The sequence below is a fragment of the Fundulus heteroclitus genome, unplaced genomic scaffold (genome assembly GCF_011125445.2).
Source record: "Fundulus heteroclitus isolate FHET01 unplaced genomic scaffold, MU-UCD_Fhet_4.1 scaffold_36, whole genome shotgun sequence".
NCBI classification, from domain to species: domain Eukaryota; kingdom Metazoa; phylum Chordata; class Actinopteri; order Cyprinodontiformes; family Fundulidae; genus Fundulus; species Fundulus heteroclitus.
In genome coordinates this window covers 1,960,146-1,975,952 of record NW_023396770.1, presented here as the reverse complement: position 1 = coordinate 1,975,952, position 15,807 = coordinate 1,960,146, and the positions used below count along the sequence as shown (strand labels likewise).

The following is a 15,807-nucleotide window of genomic DNA, read 5'->3' as shown; positions in this document are numbered from 1 at the left end:
AACTTGACCAAAGTGCTTCACAATTACTCCAATGATCATAAAATGGCAAATATAATATAAAAGTTTAGATTTGTAAGATCTATTTATTGTCTGATAAAATAAAAATAAAGGTTTTGAAGTGGTCTAGTCAAAGTCGGAACATCGACTAGATTTCTACCATTTTGGAAGAGGAGTGTACAACGCTGAAGGAGTTTTGCTTTCTTTCTCTGACCCGATGAAGTCTGCAATAAAAAAAGATTTAGAGCAGGATTAAACTAAATCTTTCATCCAAAGCTCACTGGGGTGACAGAATAAAACAAAACTTCAGAGAAAAAAGTCAGAAACAAAGATAGAAAGTCAAAATAAGGACCAGTCAGAAAGATTTAGAGGTTTCTCACCAAACACCAAATCCAACATGGCTGCTGCATGTTAAACGCTGACAGATGCAGGAGTAACGTTTTATTGCAACTTGACCTGTTAGACCAGAACCCTTAACAGACTTAAATCTCATTTAATACATTTTATTTTATTGTTTTAATTATATTATTGCCTACTGCTGTAGTAGCTTGTATTTTTACTTCACCTTACAGAACTTTGGGCTCCTCATGCAACATTGAAGTGCTTTATAAATAAAGTTTTTATAGACGGATCGGCCCGCCCTTCTCCAGAACACCTGATACAAAGGATTTCATGACCGTTCATCTAACGTTTCATATTTAAGTGCCTGCAGCAGAATTTGCAAGAATTTGAGGGCCAAAAAACAGAAATAATAAAAAAATATAATTACCGCAAAAATGTATTGAGACTTTTTCTCCCTGCTCCACAAAAAATTATCATGCAATGTTTTAATTAAACAAATTAGTCAGATTTTCTGCAGGAGAGAGATGCACGAATCACTGTAGGTCCTAAACTTTAAAAGGGTTGTGCACCAAAGTCTACTTTTGAGTTAATGTCATAAGATGGGGTCCTATTTGCTATGAAAACAAATAGAATGCAAAAAGGTGTGGTAATTAAATTAAATGAAGACTTTTTGTCATACCAAACATTTTCCACTGCAGGATTTAAGTTGGTCTGTGATCATTTTGCTCCCAATTAAAATAAAAATGCTGTTGCTGGCCCAAATCGTTCTTGAATTGGAGTTTTGGGCCACACAGAACCGGTCCAAGGCCCGTAAATGGCCCTGGGACCCCACTTTGGACACCCCTGATGAGTCCCTGGTCCAGCAGCTGACCCAAAGCAGCACTCAGAGAGTCTGGCCCCCCAGGACTGCAGTGGGACCCTGCTTTAGTGTTAGAATATTACCTCCTTATCAGCCGGTTCTGCTGACAGTGGTTAGCTGGGCTCCATAAACAGCAGCTGGTTCTGGTACCAGAACCATGGTACTGGTACCAGAACCATGGTTCTGTTGAGACAAGCAGGGCAGAGCCCAAGCAGGAGCTCTCCTAGAGCGCCCCCATGTGGAGGAATTGTGAATCTCAGGGTGGGATCCACCGTTTGACCCAGTTCTGACCTAATATTTCTAAGGAGCAGAATTATTATTAATGAGACATAAAAAGGGGTTTTCTTTAAAAATGACATTAGATCTTTATTAAAAATCACAAGCTGTATTTTTAGAAGGTCATACGCAACATTTGTGGCTCTGAACGCGTTTAATTTAGCTGGACTGAGGTTGAAATGTCTCTTTGGGCTGTAAAAGATCCAGATCACTGGTCTAGAAGTTCTGTAAGCGCCAACATTTAGGCAAATCAGCAAATTTAATTTGAAGATTAAAATCGGCTGCTCTGGTCCAACTACATTTAAACCAGTTTAACAGATTAAAATTTGAATCCGTTTATTTCTTCCTCCCAGTCCATAAACACCACTGCAGGGTTGATTGTCCTCTCTAAATCAGCCCCAGGATTCATTTATCGCCCTGCGCGGCCTGGTGGCCGGTCCCGGGTGTGCCGGGCCGGAGAAAGGCCCCCAGGCTGGAGGATGGATGATCAGGAGGCCTGAAGCAGCTCCTCTGCTTCCTGCTGAGGATGAGGATGAAGGGCTGGTGTCCTGCAGGGAAAATATTAAAAGTTCTCTGGATTTCTTCGTGTAGATCTGAGTCGTTCCCTTGATTTTTTTTGTCTTAAACAGATTGTGTTGAAATGTGTTTTTTTTAATCGATTTTATTTCAACATTTCATCCTTTCTTTGAAACCATATTCTAAATTTTCAAAGTTTTATAAGATTTTGAATATTTCAAATGTGTCCTGAAGAGGCACCGCAACAGGAAACTGTCTGAATTTAACTGTTGATCAGTCGGTCCGGTGCCGAGTTACAGAAACTCTGGGTTCTAATGGATCATTTCCCTCCATCAGAACTCATCATCAAAACTGATACTTTTATTTTGAAAGGCTCTTTTTACGTTGAGCTTCAATGTGAAATGTTTTCTGCATTTTCAGTGGAGTTAAATGGGGCAACTCAACACCAATTAGCAGCAGCTCATTGTTTTTTCAGATTAATACAACCTGATACATTTTAAATTAAACAGATACATTAGCATAAACCAACGCAGTAGAAATGCCATTTTATATAAGCTAAATGTAATTTCATTTTTATACATAAAGTTATGAATAAAGGCTCACTCATAATGTTCATTTTTTGAACAGAAAAGATTCCCATCAATCCTTCAGTGAACCAGCAAGGACAACCAACACTAGAATATTTGCTTCTAGTTTCCATTTTCCTACATTTTATTCCAACTGTTTTTTTTTTTGTTGTTGTTTTTTGCTTGATTTTATTTTCCAATGTTTTAATCATTTAAAGCACTTTGCATTGTCCTTGTACTGAAATATGCTATATAAATAAATCTGCCTTGCCTAGATGGTCTCACACCATCCAGCAGAACGTAAACATAACGTCTGCATTTCCAGCATTCTGATTGGACGATCCGAGCTTGGGGCCGTAGGATTTGTGGCGTACGTCTGTGTACTGAGAGCCTACTGGGCATGCGCACTGTGATTTTAGATGTTAATTATTTATACAAACGTTGGTGATCATCCCAAACATCAAGTCGCCTCAGGAGGATCTCGTTAGTTTTCTATCAGATTTAGATATTTAGACACAAATGTTTATAAAAGAACTTTATTGGTAAGGGAATCTGTCTTTTTCGCAGTTATTTTACCATATTTTACAATACTAATAATTAATATATAAAGAACGATCCTGTCCCGCTGATTATTGAGAACATAGAGCTCCACAGCGACCTCTGGTGGCCCCACATGTAAAGACGCCACAGCTCATTTTGATAAGCATAAAATTACTGATGACCTTAAATTGGTGAAAAATAGTTCTGCTGATTCTGTTAAGTTGGGTTTTCTCTCTGGACCCTTCAGTCTCAGAACCTGAGACACGGTTCTGTAACTTTGAGTTGTTATTGAAAAAATATAATAGATTTATTTTAAAATAACATCATGATTGAGTAGATAGAGTTTTTCCAGACAACAGAAATATTCTGTAATAATTAGATATTTAAAATTATTACCAGCAGAATCTGTGATAGAAACAAGAACCAGCTTAAGAACCAGAGTCCAGTTCAAAACCACGACCCGAAACTGCCTTCAGATTTAAGTGAATTAGCATTTTTGTGTTTTTTAAAACAATTTAAAGACCAAATGTTTAATTTCTATATAAATCAGGTGATAAAGACGTGATGTTTGACATGAAAACCCGTTTGGACCCGGAACCGGAAGGAGGAGAGAAGCTGAAAACAGAAAATCACTTGGTTTATTGAGTTTAGAACAGAACCGGAAACAGCAACACAACCAGCTGACTGGACCAGAGACCAGAACCCGCCTGCAGACAGAATAAAACCAGAGGTTCTGGTCCGAAATGGGCTTCTGGTTCCGGTCGTTTCTTTTTTTTTTTTTTTTGCTCCTGCAGCAGAAATAAAATAAAATGAAAGTAGTTTGATTTTAAGCTCAAGTCTAAATGAAATCGGGACGATGTTCTTCCTTTAGAGGTCCGAGGTTCTGACGGCGCCGTGACGACCCGCATCCAGAACTGACAGAACCAAACAGATCCCATCGACCCAAACAGCTCCTGGTCCTGGTTTTGTACGTGGAAACTCCCCGTCTAGAATCTCTCTGCATCTGGACCGGAACCAGCTTGGTTCTGGTTCCGGACTCTAAACCCGTTTGAAAAGCCCTTTGAGGTTCTAATGAGGATCGATTTTGTTTCCATCTCTAACATCCACCCGGAACCGGGTTTGGATCTGTTTGGTTCTGGATCAGCAGAATTAGATTTATGGGGACCACAGAACCGTTTTCACGGGTTCTGCTATAAAACAAATCTTTTTCAGATCTGAGCCTGAGGCATAAGTGGACTTTGCTGCTGTTCAGGTTCTGCTTCTGGTCCGGAAGTGCAGAGAGAACCTTAATGTATCCAGAACCTTTAGAAACGGACCGGCTGCTGATGAATTTGGTCGGGAAACCGTCTCAGCACCTCATCAGAATCAGCAGCAGAACTTCTAAATAACGTCTGATGGATCCGGCCTCTTGGTGTTCGACCCAAAACCACATTAAAGCGTCTGCGGTCGGGTTCTGGCCCAAACTACATTAGTCAGTAATCTTTGGGATAACTGGACCGTGTAAATACCTCAGAACCGGGTCGGATCTGGCCCAGGTTTCCGTGATTTCTGAGACGGTCCAGAAACAGCAGCAGCGGTCCGATCATTCAGAACCGCCTGATTCTGCCTCCTCTGATGGGGACCTGGCTGTTGGTGCCGGGTCAGAACCGGGTCAGAACCGGGCCTGAACATTTGCTGAAGCCTCACTGGCCCGTAGAAGCGATACGCCGCCGTACTGTGAGCAACAAGTGGACCTCAGAACCGAACCCAGGCTCAGTAAACGCCGTAATTTCCCAGATTTCAGGTCCATTTTAGTGATTAAACAGCAGAGAAGCGCTAAAACTCTTAATTTAACTCTAAAAATGCAACAAATCAGAGGATTTTATTCAGATCGTTATAAATAATCAGCCGTTTGGTCATAAATGAAGATTAACTCTGAGAAACTAATTCTGTTCCCAATTTATTAGTGGTAGAACTCATAAAATACTAATTTGGGGTATTATAAGTAGATATATGCCTTTATCGTATGGTTTTATCATTATCGTGAAAAATTTCATACAAGAATTTATGTTCATCTCAACAACGATAAATTCTGATAAGTGACGTCTAAAAAAAAACAAAAACTGCCAGTATTGTTATTTTATCCACTGTTGGTTTCTTCAGAGCATCAAAAAATGTCAATAAATTCAAAAATATAATTAAATACAGTTACTGTGTTCAGTTTAGTGATAAAAATAACATTTATTTGTGTCCTGATGAAACATTTTGTTTTATTATATGTAAATATGAAGTCACAGCCACAAAGTTGCCTAAACAGACTATAAGAAGCTGCTAATAGTCTTTTATCGTTACTTTTATCGTATCACCATACTACCAGAATATATTGTGATAAAATTTAAAATTTAAAGTCCATATCCTGGTAGATAAACACTTTATCTATCCACATAAACATTGATATCTACTGACTTTGGTGATTTTTGTAACATCTTGTTTGTCCAATAGGTAAAACTGGGCCAATATTAGGGCTGCACGATATATCGCAAAATTTATCGTCATCTAAATATCACGGATCGCAATAAATCACCTGAAATGCAACAAGTGTTTGCTAATTATTTAGGCGCCCTGCATTCAATGCAATATGTTTGACATTTATTGTTTAATGAAACAATAAAGTTGGAAAAGGTAAAGAGGAGGTGACACTAAAACTGTTACGTTGAGTCAAAAAGACCTTTTCATTAAAAACTTCAGTTTGAGGTGGAAATTATGAAGGTGTTTGTTTTTTAGTAGCCAAGTTTGCTACGATTCCAAAAAGCAGGAAGAAGTTAACACTCCATTGTTTGTATTTAAATAAAGTCAAATTGTTATCTCAACAATTAATATTGCAATTTCTCCTAATACTGTGCATCATCATGTTTATTTCCATCTTATTGGTGTTTAATTGCAGAGAGAATATCGGTAAATATCGGTTATCGGCCAAAAGTTTTATATCGGTGCATCCTCTGTTATAATAATTATTACTAAGACAAATTAATGCTGTAGAGAAGCGGTGTCTGAACCTGATACAAAAAAAAATTAAGCTTAATGTTTAAGCTACAAACTTCATAAATCATAAATCATAAATCCTGGTTATTAAAACTGAAAAAATTGTTTTGCAGCCTGTTTTTTTTTCATTTTTTCTATAAATAGGATAATTTTTTTTAGAAGAATCTTGTCTTAAAAAAGTTAAAATCTATCCATCTCTAATTAAGCGCCTGATGTGGGCCGCACAGAACCACCCCATGGACCTTAAACGGCCCGCGGACCTTTGGACACCGACTGGGTCAGAACCGGTTCTCACAATACGGCGGCGGCGCTTCAGTACGAGCCGCAGCACCTGGGATGGGCGAAGCTTCTAACCGCACCTGAAACCCAGGGTGACCCGACGGGCTCAGCCGGTACCACCGACCGATCTGGACCGGGAGAACCTGGTGGGTCCAGGCCCATCTCATGTTCTGAAGGCTTTTAACTCGGGTTTCTAAGAAGTTCCCTCAGGATGTGTGAAACATTCTGGACCGACGTGAGCGGGCCGAGCTGGTTCTGATCAGCCAGACCCGAGTAAGTTTGGGCGGAACATGCAGGGACCGGTTCTGGTTGTGTGCTGGTCGGGAAGCAGATGAAGCAGAGACTCATAAGGCATTACAGACCCAAGACCCAAGCCGCCGGGTCGGGTCGGTTCTGACCCACCCTGGTTCTAGTGTTTTCTTCTTATACTACAGCAAAAGGCACAGATTAGAGAACAAAGTCCAGAACCGCAGAACCAGGATCCGACCACCAGCACAGAACCTTCTGGATCTAGGCTACAAAAAAAACAAGCCCGGGTTCTGAACCAGGAAGTGACCTCACAGATCAGAACCGTTTGGACTGGTTCCACCAGAACCATTAGGATGGAGGAGAACCCGGTTCTACGACAGCACCTGGAACCGGGTCGGGTCCGTCTCAGCACCAAACGACCCCCCCCCCCCCCCCCCCCTCTGCTCTGAGCAGTCTGACAGCCTGAAGCGACCAATCACAGCAGTCCCCACACCTGTGAGGGTCAAAGTGCAGATCCCAGGCGCCTGATTGGTTCTCACATTTATGGCTTTTTTTTTTTTTTTCTCCAGGAACCGCCGCCGGCTTCCCTACAGCCTCTTGGTGTGTTTGGAGTTGTAGTGGCTGCGCATGTCCTTGCGCAGCCGGAACTTCTCGCCGCAGACGCCGCAGATGTACAGGTGGACGTCCATGTGCGTCTCCAGCTGCTCGCCGCCCGGGAAGATCTGGAAGCACACCTGGCAGATGGTCTCGCCGGCGGACAGGTGCGAGATCATGTGACGCACGTGGTCGTGCTTGAGGAAGGTGCCCTGGTCGCAGACGGGGCAGACGTAGCGCGCCATGCCTTTGTGCATGTCGGTGTGCAGCCGCAGCTGCCGCTCCCGCAGGAACTGCTTGCCGCAGGTCTGGCAGGTGAACTGCTTCTCCTTGGTGTGGACGGTGTAGTGCTCCCGCAGGTGGCAGCGCTGGTAGAAGCCTTTGCCGCAGATGCCGCAGAAGTGCTTGCGGCGGTGGTCGGGCTCGCCGCCGCCGCCGCCGCCGCCGCCGCCGTCCTCCAGCAGCGCGGGCCGGAACGGGTCGTGGTCGTGGCAGGAGAGCGCGTGCTCCAGCGCCAGGCTCTCGCTGTGGAGGAGCAGGCCGCAGTGCGGGCAGGCCAGGTCCGCCGCGTCCAGCAGCGGCTCCTCCTCCGGCAGCGACGCCTCGTCCTCGCCGTCCGACTCGCCGCCGTGCGACTCGCCGCAGCGCTCGGCGTGCTCCTGCAGCTGGCGGCCTTTGATCAGCACCTGGCCGCAGCGGCCGCAGGCGCAGATGTGGCCCATGTGGTCGGACAGGTAGTGGCCCGACTTGTCCTCCTCCGGCAGGACGGCGCCGCACAGCTCGCAGGGGGCGCCGTCCGCCTCCTGCCGCTCGTCCTTCACCCGCCGCATCTTGGCGGGGATCCCCGAGTCGCTGCTGCTGGGCAGGTGGGCGCCGTCCGCCGACTCGCCGCAGCTCTCCAGGCCCGACGCGCCGGGCTCCGCCTCCTGGCTCGCTCTACGGGCGCCGCCGCCCGCCGCCGCCGCGTGCTCGCCCACCTGCACCACGTCGACGTCGGGGAACAGCCCGTCCTCCGGCTCCGTCTTGATGCTCCGGGTGGAGCCGGGCTCGCTGTCGGCGGCGCCGGCGGCCATGACGGGCAGCTGGGAGTCGGCCCAGTCGTCCTCGCCTTTGCACACGACCCTCTGCTCCTCGGCGCTGTCGGAGGCGGAGCTCTCGCCTTTCCCGGAGCTGTCGCCGCCCTCGGCGCCGGCGCCGCCGCGGGGCGGGTGGTAGGCCTTCCTGTTGGTGCAGGTGAGGATGTGCTCGATCAGCAGCTTCTCGCAGCTGAAGAAGAAGCCGCAGTCGTCGCAGGTGTAGGTGCGGCCGAAGCGGGGCCGGTCTTTGAGGGCGGAGCTTCTGCCGCCGGGCCTCTTCCTCAGGTCGCACGGCTGCTCTGCCGCTCCGTCTGTAGTGGGCGGAGCCACGACCAGAGCGCCGCCGCCGCCGCCGGCCGCCTCCTCCGCCGCCGCCACGGGCCGGCTGGCGGCCGCCGGGCGTCCGCCGCCGGGCGCCGGTTTGGGCAGGAGCTCTCCCTCCGGCGCGGCGGGCATCTGCTGCTCGTACATGCGCACCCCGAACATCATCTTCCCCCCGGAGAGCCCGGCGGAGGAGCTGGAGGTGGAGGAGGAGGAGGAGGAGGGGGTGAGGTTGGAGCTGCGGATGTCGCGGAGGTCCTCCAGCGAGTCGGGGATGTAGTACATCTGCAGGTAGGACATGGACGCCTTCAGCTCCTCGAACTCGTAGCTGCCCACCACGATGCGGCCCAGGTACATGAGCTGCAGGATGAGGTCGAAGCACTCGGCGCTGATCTGCATGTTGCTCAGGTCCAGGTGCCCCGCCCCCTGCTGGTCGCGGATGAACATCATCCTGAAGTAGGAGCTGCAGGCCGCCAGCACGGCCTTGTGGGCCCGGAAGTAGATGTCCCCGATGGCGATGAGGCAGTCGCACAGGAAGCCCCACTCCCGCTGGTTGTTGAGCTGCTGGAGCACGTGGTCGCTGTGGCTCGGCCTCGCCATCGCCCTGCAGACGACAGGAAGACACGGTTAGCGCCGCGCCGACTCACGCCGTCAGCACGGGGGTTTCCAGCCGCTCCACCGGGTCGCAGGAAACCACCGACTGCTGCACCGCCGGAGGTTTCTGTAAGCCAACCGGATCAGAACAACCACAGACCTCCTCCTCCTCGTCTGCCTCTCAGATTATCACGTCTGCATCCAGACCATCGCTGCTGCTGCTGCTCACCTGATCTTAGACCTTCTCCACCCTCTCATGGGTAGGGCTGGGCAAAATAATCGTCATGACGATGCATCGCGATTCTAATTTTCGCGATCTACTACATCGATTCTTGACGCCAAGCATCGATTACTAATTTAAAAAAAATGAATAAATAAAATTGCATGAATGGTTGGCGAACATCAGCCAAAAACAAGTGGAATACATAATCATTGGTTTAAAGGACCAGTAAACGGCACTGGTTATCCTTATTTTGTTCCAAAAAAAAAAAAAGTAAAAAACAAAGCAACTGGACTTGTTTTCCGTAGTTGAAGACGTCCTTATTTTGTTATTTTAAGTTTTATAAATCCTAAGCACTTTTTGTCAGTGTGTCCAGTCCAATAATAATAATATTTGTGTCCAGTTACAGTAATATGTGTTTTCATGGCAATACCTCCAAAAGTCATTTCAATAAATACAGCTATAGATGAATTCAGTTGCTTTCAGTTATGTATCAATTGAAGACACTATCCAGATCATACACAGCCAGTCAGCCTCTGCTAATCGCTGTAATTTTTTCTAACAGTGTTCAGTGAAAATATCGCAATGCATCGCGATACATCGCAATAATTCAAGTATCGTGATGCATCGTGATAGAATCGGATCGTGACTTATTTGGCAATACCCACCCCTACTCATGGGGACGCTAAACGGCACAGCTTCCTCTAAAGTTGCCTGGAACTAAACGAGCCGAGCTGCATAATTTAATCTGAACGCAGAGTGAAAGGAGGACGACGCTAGATCTGGAGGAGCTGCACAGATCCACAGCTCAGGTGGACCTGAGACTGAGGTGGAGGTTCTCCTTCCAGCAGGACAACCGCCCTGAACACACAGAGGCATGATGGGAGCAGATCCAGGGGTTAGAAACGGCCTAGTCAAAGTCCAGACCTGAATCCAACCTGACTGAGCTGCACAGAGAAGAACCTGGGAGACCTGCAGCCAGAGGAGGTTCTACAAGGTTCTGACTGCTTTGGGTCCATCACATGAAATCTGAACCAAACACTGAGGCGTTCTGTGTGAAAAGGTTTGGAGTGTGAATACTTTTAGAACGACTCGTTTGTTCCACGCTTCCCCCATGATTTCCTTGTTCTTAACTGCAACTGTTATTTTAATGCTATTATTAATACCATTTACTACTATTATTATTATTTTAGATTTGTCATGTTTTTAAACTTAACCGTTTTAGATTTATGTTTCTAATCTTGATTTTTTTAGATTTGTGTTTTTAATCTTGATAATTTTAGATTTATGTTTTTAATCTTGATTATTCTAGATTTATGTTTTTAATCTTGATAATTTTAAACTTATGTTTTTAATCTTTATTATTTTAGATTTATGTTTTTAATCTTGATTATTTTAGATTTATGTTTTTAATCTTAATTATTTTAGATTTGTCATGTTTTTAACTCTTGATATTTTAGTTTTATGTTTTTAATCTTGATTATTTTAGATTTATGTTTTTAATCTTGATTATTTTAGATTTATGTTTTTAATCTTGATTATTTTAGATTTATGTTTTTAATCTTGATTATTTTAGATTTATGTTTTTAATCTTGATTATTTTAGATTTATGTTTTTAATCTTGATTATTTTAGATTTATGTTTTTAATCTTGATTATTTTAGATTTATGTTTTTAATCTTGATTATTTTAGATTTATGTTTTTAATCTTCATTATTTTAGATTTATGTTTTTAATCTTCATTATTTTAGATTTATGTTTTTAATCTTCATTATTTTAGATTTATGTTTTTAATCTTCATTATTTTAGATTTGTCATGTTTTTAAACTTAACTGTTTTAGATTTATGTTTCTAATCTTTATTATTTTAGATTTGTCACATTTTGAATCTTAATTATTCTAGATGTCATGTTTTTAAATTTAATTATTTTAAATTTATGTTTGTAATCTTGATTATTTTAGGATTTGTTATTCTAGATTGTTTTAAACCTTGTTTATTCTGGAACCATGAAGCACGTTGAGAAGTCGCAAGATTTTAAAGTGCGCTATACAAATAAAATGTATTATTATTATTATTATTTTAGCAGGAGCTAAATCTTAATGGACGTCGGCTCTGCTAATCTGCTCTAGATTAAATCATCATCATTAGCTGTAGTTTTTTAAAGATTCGCATAAATAACGAGTTTTACGGAGGAAATGAGGAACTGAAGGTTCCTTTCAGACGAACGATGAGAATAAAGAATAATTTTAAAATTAAAATTCCTCCCACTTCCAAACAGAACCCAGTCTAAGCGTGGAAGTTCGTCATAAAGCGGCTTTTTAAAACTGTTTAATAAACATAAAAGCAAACAAACTAAACAGGAACTGGGTGGACCGGCTGTTAAACCGGGTCAGAACCAGCAGAACCCAGGAGCTGTGGAGCCAGAACACCAGAACCAGAGCCCAGCAACACGGCGCCAGGTGGTTCTGCTGCATCAGATCAGAACCGGCAGGAACCGATCCAAAACGTCATCAGAACTCTACAATATGCCGGGTCCGGTTGTAGCAGCCGGAGGTTCCTGCAGGTTTGGGTCGGACCTTCTGCAAATGGACCTGAAGATTTGTCATCCGGGTCAGGAAGCAGATGTTTGGACCAGAACCTGCCCTGCAGCAGGAAGAAAACCCAAAGATGAAGAGACGATACGGGCCCAGAGTTCTGGTCTCTGTCTGGGACTGCATGGCGACCCAGAAGGAGTTCTGTCGGTCAACATCTCCAGAACTTCTGGGCTCGGTTCTACAAGACGTCTGTGCAGATGTACCGAGAAGACGTGATGTTCTGACGGTCCAGATGTTACATCTTTTCCTAAAGAAAGTTAGAATCAGGACGGAATCGAAGCCGGTTCTGGTTCCCAGAAACAATAAATGTGTTTGTAGAAAGCTGACATGTGAAGTTCTGCAGAACTTTCCTGTTTTCTGGGCCTTTTTCCCGGGACAACCGGCCCATTTACTCCCGGTTAAACGGGCAGAGCAGCAGAACTCATGGCGGCCGGGTCGGTTCTGGTTCTGAACCACAGAGGCGAAGTTCTGGGTCAGCATCAACGCGGCAGCATTATTATTATTATTTTTTTTATCTCCGTCCAACCGAACTTTGTGATAAAAACAGAGAAATAAAAAGTCTCCAGAACTTTGTTTAGAACCCAAACGACCCGCTTACGGCCGCGAAAGCTCAGCGGGAGCCGCGGCGCACTTACCGGCTGTCCGCTGCTCGCGGCGCCGGGGCGGGACGCGCTGAGTCCGGGCGTGGGCAGCGGGAAGAGGCCGGTGGCGCTCCGGAGCTAAAATGGAGATTAGCACTCCGTGGCTAGCTGCGGGAAGCTGCTAGCCGCTAGCCTAGCCGCCACCGGAAGTTACGGAAGCTGGACTTTCAAAATAAATGACGCAGCTCATGAAGAGCAACAGAAGCGGAATATTCCCATTTATAATCAACCCTGTTTAAAATGTTTATGTTTTATTAATCTTTCATAAACTCTTATTATAGTTTATTTCTTAGTGTGCATCTATCAATACAGATTATAAAACAAATATTTATTTCTTTTTAAATAAATAAAAAAATACATAAATATTTCTATATTGAAAATTGAAAATGCATACATAAATAAAATTATATTTGTAGAACTTTTTTAAAAATTAATTAAACACAAAGTTAAATGTGTCAAGAATCCATTTATATTTATATTAATTAAATGTCAAATGCCATTTCATTATTTGATAGAATCAGAACCAGTTTAATTGGTCCATTTGGTGTTTGACCTCCGTTCCATATCCCTCTCAATGAAGACATTTTACATGTAAAAGGTTGCTGGAAAAAAAGTTTATTCTGTCTTTTTTTTGTTGTACAATAAGTAGGACTTGGTTGGACTGACAGATAATCATGGTATGGATGTGGGTCCTCTAACTGTTCAGCCTCGGTGGAGAAACTGTGTCTGAGTCGCTCCGTAGCGCTGAAGGTAAAACGCTAAACGGGTTCGCTGAGATATTAGCTGCACTTTCATGTTTTTAAAATCTTTAATATTATATTTCAGGGAATTTTGCCAGTTGTTAAAACCGCACAGAAAAACGTTTTGGCCCGAAGACACATCAGCACTGCACAACAGAGGAGCATGGTGGTGGCAGCGTCATGCTGTGGAGGGACTTTTCTTCAGGTGCCACTGATGGTTTTGAGCAGCTCCTGTTACCTGGCTGGTTGGACTGAGAACCTGCAGGTGTCGGTTAGAAACCCCAGAATGACTCAGGGTATAAATTTCCAGCATCACCACAAACATCCAAGTCAACAAAAGATTGGATTCATCAGATTTGGGACGGCCGGGTCAGAAACAAGAAGTAGATCCGGGGTCACCTAACGATGTCATCCATATCTGGAGGATCTGGAGAACTTTTTAAAATATATTCCTACTAAGAATATACTGCAGGGTATCATTGAACCCAAACGTGCTTCTGCAAAGTGCCAGTTTAAAGTTTACCAGGTTACTGCATCTTTTATTTTATTTATTTTTACCCTGACAAACTTGTTTTCCGCTGATTTAAAAAATGCATTTATCACATTACTGATGTGATTAAAACATAATATATATATATATATATATATATATATATATATATATATATATATATATATATATATATATATATATATATATATATATATATATAAAAACTTAGCAATCTAAATATCAATTTTCCCATACATCCTGAGTATTTACGCTATTATTACCTACTTATTTTCCTGGGCAACACTTATTTTGAAAATCCGTACCGGATGGGGGCTGACTGAATGCCGACATCGGCGCTACGGAGCCACATCTCTCCCGCAAACAACCCGCCACCCCCGCACTGCCACCGCACTCAGCAGCAGGCCGCGGGGACTTCTCTCATTTCCCCCCCGCTTCAGCCGACCGGCCAGCTCCGCGGACCGGCCAGGGAGGCGGTAACTCACCGGAGGAGCTGCTTCTGTAGCGGCGGAGGGCGGTTGTTCCCGGGGAGCCGGAGCTTTTTCCTCCCCGGACGGGTTGCTGCGTTTCGGGCGGAAAGTTGAGACGAAGCGGCGCCTCTCCTTCCTCTTCTCCTGCAGGACGTCAGAACTTCCGCACTGAGACGCCGCGCCGTCACAGAGTGTCACAATAAAACGCATCCGGTCACAACTGTTGCTGTCAAAATAAAACATCCGCTCACAACTGCAGGTTTTCTCTGTTTTCATGTATTTATGGAGGACCAAAACTGACAGAATTAAAAATAAAAGCAAAGATACATAACTGGCCAGATAAATAAAGCGAAAAAAAATAAATAAAAAAATACAGTTTTATATTTATTATATTTATTATGTTGTCCTATCCTATGCAGGGCCGGCCCGAGGCAGAAGCGAACCAAGCGGCTGCTTGGGGCCCCTGGAATTGTTTTTTTCTTCTTTTTTTAACAATTAAATAACTTAAACAAGTAATATAAATGAATGATGATAAAATACTTTAATATGTTTTAATAAGAGTTTTAATTAAAAGAGTGAAGTATTTTAAGTATTTTTTATTTATTTATTTTGTATTAATACATAACCTTACTGTAGTCGTTTATAATCTTTGCCATAACATTATAGTGTGACATTTGTGTCAATAATCTTCTAGCATAGGTGATTCTGCGTAGCGGGAGCGGGCCCCCCAAATCAAATTCTGCTTAGGGCCCCCAAGAGGCTCGGGTCGGCACTGATCCTATGTATCTACTTTTCCATGGGTGTTATAATTTAACTACTTTTCCACATGTTATAATTTAACTATATTTGAAATAATATTTAATTCAGACACATTATTTATTTAAACATTTTATTTTAATTAAACATTTTTTCATGATTTTCTTTTAAGTATCGCTGCATTCATGTCAGCTCTGTGATGGAACAACAACCTTTCTTTTCCCACAGTGATTTAATTATTTAAACCCTAGAGCAGAATCTATATTTGGCTGCTGTCAGCCTACCTTCTGTGCAGACTGGTCACCTGTTTTCAGCTCATGGCATGATGCTGCCACCACCATGCTTCATAATGGATGGCGTTAACCAGCTGATGAGTAGATCCTGTTGTTCTCCAGACATGATGGCTGAATTTGGGACAAAAATTCTGTCCCACATTTTTGTTCAATCACACCAGAGGACTTTGTTACCTCTGGTCTGACCATCTTAAAGGTGGGTTTCTGCAATGCTTATGTGGGCGGCCATGTCTGCCTGCGGCCTCTCAGTGAATAAAGACCTAATTGGTGAAGTGATGGCTGTGGTAGACTTCACGATGGTTCTCCTATTTCCATAAGGGAACACAAACAGCTGACGGCTTTAATAAGCTGTA

General features: G+C 43.7%; 1 protein-coding gene across 5 annotated transcripts; it reads right to left on the bottom strand.

Moving 5' to 3' along the window:
* Positions 1 to 7,209: 7,209 nt before the first annotated feature.
* On the bottom strand, positions 7,210 to 14,533 carry zbtb1 (zinc finger and BTB domain containing 1). 5 transcript variants are annotated; one of them, XR_004928998.1, is made up of 3 exons: positions 12,679 to 12,818; positions 12,371 to 12,490; positions 11,626 to 12,290 (listed from the first exon to the last, which is right to left on the bottom strand). XR_004928998.1 is itself a non-coding variant. In XM_036130563.1 (2 exons), exon 2 carries the CDS (start codon positions 9,234 to 9,236, stop codon positions 7,233 to 7,235), a length of 2,004 nt encoding a protein of 667 aa, XP_035986456.1. In that variant the 5' UTR covers positions 9,237 to 9,240; positions 14,421 to 14,533; the 3' UTR covers positions 7,210 to 7,232. The 5 variants fall into 5 exon arrangements, 3 of the variants coding, with proteins under 3 accessions (XP_035986456.1, XP_035986455.1, XP_035986458.1); XM_036130563.1 differs by lacking the exons at positions 11,626 to 12,290; positions 12,371 to 12,490; positions 12,679 to 12,818 and adding exons at positions 7,210 to 9,240; positions 14,421 to 14,533; XM_036130562.1 differs by lacking the exons at positions 11,626 to 12,290; positions 12,371 to 12,490; positions 12,679 to 12,818 and adding exons at positions 7,210 to 9,240; positions 14,241 to 14,385.
* Positions 14,534 to 15,807: the final 1,274 nt, after the last annotated feature.

Bases quoted from the DNA above. Each gene is read 5' to 3' on its own strand.
- zbtb1 (XM_036130562.1), bottom strand. From the start codon at position 14,287: ATGTGGCTCCGTAGCGCCGATGTCGGCATTCAGTCAGCCCCCATCCG. The intron at 9,241-14,240 runs GTACGGATTTTC...TGTCGTCTGCAG, and splicing joins ATTCAGTCAGCCCCCATCCG to GGCGATGGCGAGGCCGAGCC.